At 39.6% G+C, this 5,000-nt stretch overlaps 1 protein-coding gene across 3 annotated transcripts in view; it reads right to left on the minus strand.

Annotated features, from left to right (window-relative positions):
• Positions 1-3,838: 3,838 nt before the first annotated feature.
• Hdc (histidine decarboxylase) overlaps positions 3,839-5,000 on the minus strand; it is a 367,462-nt gene continuing 366,300 nt past the window's right edge. For all 3 annotated transcript variants that reach the window (XM_076179460.1, XM_076179459.1, XM_076179458.1), the window contains 2 exons: positions 4,890-5,000; positions 3,839-4,513 (listed from right to left, as the gene is read on the minus strand). The exon at positions 4,890-5,000 is cut by the window's right edge and continues 78 nt beyond it. In XM_076179460.1, coding sequence (XP_076035575.1) covers positions 4,191-4,513; positions 4,890-5,000 — 434 coding nt within the window. In that variant the 3' untranslated portion in view covers positions 3,839-4,190. The remainder of the gene's footprint in view (positions 4,514-4,889) is intronic.

The raw sequence follows: 5,000 nt of genomic DNA on the forward strand, positions 1-5,000 counted from the left end.
GCTACGTTAATCATGACGAAAAGTGTACCATTTAATGTAATAAAATACAGAGAATATACACCATGAGTGAAATAAAAACAAAAACATACAATAAGAGTGAAACAAAAGATAACGTGAGGAACACAGAAAGGTAACATGAGAAACACAGCCACCAAGTTGGCGGCCAAGTGTCCCATGTGGAGGAATAAATGGTCACGCGTGCAAATAGGCAATTATCATGTGAACCCGTAGGGAATAGATTTACACATAAGAGCAATGTGTACGGGACAAACATCGATATTTCAACCAACTGGTCGAGGAGAAGTAATGTTGTGGCTGGAAAAGGAAAGTGGCTGTTGGCTGGGAAGCAACTGGCCGGGTCATTACACTTGTGAACAAATGTCACACAAAGCTAAGTGAAACAGGAAACGAAATGGTAACTGGGACCTGGGGGGCAAAAACCAACTGAAATAAAATAAAACGCATTGATGAAATGAAACACAGTGACAAGTAAACATGAAAAGGTATGTTGAACTAAAAATCATGGGAAGTGTCTGATGGGGAACTGGAAGACTGGGAACCGAGTGATCACTGAGAATAGGATATTGGGGATAACGAGATCTGATATTTTGTATTGTATATTTTCAACAATGTGTTTTATATATATATATATATATATATATATATATATATATATATATATATATATACATATATATATATCCTACCCCTCCCCATTTTTCTGTTTTATTTTCTCTTTTTATTTTCCATTCTCTTTGTCTTCTTTGTCAAGTAGGGTCTTGATACACTTGGCATCCTATTCTCAGTGATCACTCGGTTCCCAGTCTTCCAGTTCCCCATCAGACACTTCCCATGATTTTTAGTTCAACATACCTTTTCATGGTTACTTGTCACTATGTTTCATTTCATCAATGCGTTTTATTTTATTTCAGTTGGTTTTTGCCCCCCAGGTCCTAGTTACAGTTTCGCTTCCTGTTTCACTTAGCTTTGTGTGACATTTGTTCACAAGGGTAATGACCCGGCCAGTTGCTTCCAAGCCAACAGCCACTTTCCTTTTTCAGCCACAACATTACTTCTTCTCGTCCAATTGGTTGAAATATCGATGTTTGTCCCGTACACATTGCTCTTATGTGTAAATCTATTCCCTACGGGTTCACATGATAGTTGCCTATTTGCACGCGTGATCATTTATTCCTCCACATGGGACACTTGGCCCGCCAACTTGGTGGCTGTGTTTCTCATGTTACCTTTCTGTGTTTCTCGTGTTATCTTTTGTTTCACTCTTATTGTATGTTTTTGTTTTTATTTCACTCATGGTGTATTTTATTACATTAAACGGTACACTTTTAGTCATGATTAACGCAGCGAGGACTCAAGTAGGTCCTCTCCCAGTTGCATCTCGGACCACACCCACACACCCACATATATATATACATTCAACTTCGAAAAGATCTGTAACCATCATTTATTATGAGTTATAGAAATGTCTTTCTTAATCTGAACTCATCTTTTTGTTTTGCGGCTCCAAAACCACGATATTTTTTCTATCAAATTTTGGAAAAGGAAAAGAAAAAGTGGCTCTTCAAGCTATAAGGGTTGCCGACCACTGTCCTATGGGCTAGTGGATGCGGGTGGTGCAGCTGGTAGCATTTTCGATGGAGGGCTAGCAACATTGGGGGACAATTTGTAGCACTGGGTAGCAAGTAATAAAATTGACGTTGAATTCAGCTTCTACTCTAGAAATTCCAGTACTCGTAAGCTTCGGCGATGGCGTAAATAAGAATCCAAATTAGAAGGCGCGATTAGCAGGTAGTGCATTTTTTATCCTAAACCTCATTTACGTGGATTTCTAACTGCATATACCAACCGACTTTGGGAGCACGTGATTATAGAAGTATATTATTTCATAACTATGCTTCCTAGGTGGTTAATAGTTATTTACAGAATATATCTTGACTTTTTAAGGATGTGCAAGTACTCAAGTTGTAGCTAAAGAAGGATAATGGACAATTAAAAGTTGAGAGGGTGGAAGTGTCGTATATGATTAATTCATTTTGCTAAGTATTAAGAGCGATATCTTTATTTTCTTCATTGATGTATAATTTAGGTTTGTCTTTCTTTTTTTACAATATTCTCATGCTGTCAATCAATGAGCTTTTATGAATCGGCTTACAAAGAAAATGGAACGAAATAAAGATAAAAACAAGACAAAGGCGTCATGCGCATGACGATGCTCTCGATTCTAATAAATTTAGTTTTATGTTTTATTACATGATGACTCCATTCAGTATTATCATATAAACTGAAGGGATATAGCTATCCCCGAAACTTCAGGAATTACATTTGACATATTTTTATTATTTTAATTGGCAGTAGATCTCAAGTGCCGCATTTTCGATCTCGTTTCTAGAAACTAAATGTAAAGTAAATAAAAACAACAAAACAAAACAAAACAACAACATATAGACTGCACTTATAAAGACCCATATGAATATCAAATGCAATGCAAAATGAATAGATAGATAGATAGATAAAAGGTAATAAGTACGTAGTATATACAAAAGAAACAAGGAACAACATATGACTTTTAGGAAAAAAATAAGGTAGTTTGAACAAAAATCACTTAATTGAAAGAAAAACAAATCATCTTTATTAACAGAAAATTGATTACAAAATAGAAGTAGCACGCACAGGACGAAAAAAAGGAGGTAGCAGTGATATTTAGAAGAAAACGTGTATAATTATAAGAAATTACCATTTGAAAATATCAAAATTATATACAATGATAAAAACAACAAAGGAAATTGATAATCTTCTAGATACAACAAACAATGAATAGATAAAATTTGTATACTTTTCGCAATGAGTATGTTCCGAAAAAGGAAATAGGTTTATTAAATTCTAAGAAAGATGTGAGAAAATATGATTATCTTTTTAAGAGGAATGTCCCAGACCAATGATGATAATAATAATAATAATGATAATAGTAATTGCTAAAAGTAAAGTATTGATATGTATTTTCAATCTTACTCGAATATAAAATAAACTCCAAAACGCCTTGCAAAATGATATTTTCACTCCCACTCCCTCAAATAGTTGATATGAAATTACATAAAAACCAAAAGGGGGAATTGAATGGAATAATGGGCTCAGTCAATAGGAAAGAAAGAAACAAAAAAAGTATAAGGAAATGAAATAAAAACTAAAAGAGAACGGGAGACGTTCTGACGTCATGTCGCCTGAACACAGACACGTAAATATGACGTCATAGATACACCACCACTCGATCTGACTCTAGGAAAAACAAACGTATTAATATGGATTATCTAATTATAACTATTATTTTCTAAATTTGTTTTGTTTTTATGTTTTATCTTTTTTCGTGATGGACTCGCGGGGTAGGAACTCTAGCGATAAGGAAACAAGAGTAGGCTTGTCGGGTTTTTGATAGACATATTTCTCACATATTTCTGTAATACGCTCATTTATGTGTATGTGTGCATACGCATATGTATATGTGTGTGGGGGGCATGCATATGCACCATTGGACTTAGCTATATCATATAAAAGACCAAAACCCATCCAAGGACTGTCAACTTCGCGAAAATATTTTCCTTCCCAAATCCGAAAGCAGTTTCTCCGGGACGCGAAAATATCTTCCGCGAAAATCACTGAATGCATTAATCTACCTATTATGATTTTTACTGATTATGCTAGATGTTGCAACAAATTCTAGGTGATATGATTAAACTTAGAAGCGTCTCTTGACTAAAATAGAAATTTAGATTAAGATTTACATAAGTTGAAGTTGAATAGAATTATTGAGTATTTTAAGATGAACACACACACACACACACACACACACACACACACACACACACACACACACACACACACACACACACACACACACACACACACACACACACACACACACACACACAAATACACGAATTTAAAAACAGTCTAGATAAAATGAAATATGAAGACGGGACATGGCGAGCATAGCTCCCCTTCCCGTAAAATACAATCAGGTAAATACAACTAGGTAAATACACACATTACATACTCTCACATTTAATTCTCACTGTCACTCGCAGGTCCACGTAACTGGGTTACAGCATCAATCTCAGGTTAGGGAAGGGAACTGACACCCGACCTCATTAATTAAGCGTGACAGCATATTATGCCTACTGGGCCGCGACCTCAGTACCACACTTATGGCAGACGATGCTCCCATTGATGGACGAGGAGGAGGAGTGGAGGCGTCCTCCTCCTCCTTCGCCTCCTCGGGTGACGTCATAGGAGGCCTCCGCCTCCGGGGAAGAGCTTTCGGCGTCGCCTTCGTCGATGGCCTCGTTGAGGGCGATCTTCTTGGTCCCCGGGCCAGAGGCGCCGTCGTCCATGCTCTTGGACCTCCCGCGGGAGGAGCCCACCGTGGCGCAGGGCACCGCGCCGGCGGCGGCGGCGGCGGCGGCGGCGGCGGCCGACACCCCGTTCTCCGTCTGGACCGCTGTGCAGGGAGGGAGGAGGGTGAGAATGAGGAGGACGCGATGGAGGTGGAGGCGAGAATGAGGAAGAAGGAGAGGTAGAGAATGAGGAGGAGGAGGAAGTGGAGGTGGAAGGTGGGAATGAGGAGGAGATGATGGAGGGGGAGGGCGAGAATGAGGAGGAAGGAGGGGTAGAGAATAATGAGGAGGAGGAGGGGGAGAGGAAGACGAGTTCAAGAATGGGAAGGAGGAGGAGGAGGTCAAGAATGAGGGAGAAGAGGTCGATAAGGAGGAGGAGGAGGAGGAGTGGAAGTCGAGCATAAGGATGAGGACGAGGTGGTTTTGAAGTACGACTTGAAACCATATCAACAGTTCTTGAGGGAGGACTGGAGTCCTTACCTGTATCGAGTCTGGTCTCGCTCTCGTAGTAGTCCTGGCTCTCGACGCTGTTCTCCCTCATGGTGGGCATGGGCACCTCGGCCTCGGCGTCTCGCGCGCTCGAGACCAGCG

This window comes from Oratosquilla oratoria, chromosome 42, assembly GCF_046742065.1.
Source record: "Oratosquilla oratoria isolate Oo_2021 chromosome 42, ASM4674206v1, whole genome shotgun sequence".
In the NCBI taxonomy this organism is placed as follows: Eukaryota; Metazoa; Arthropoda; class Malacostraca; order Stomatopoda; family Squillidae; genus Oratosquilla; species Oratosquilla oratoria.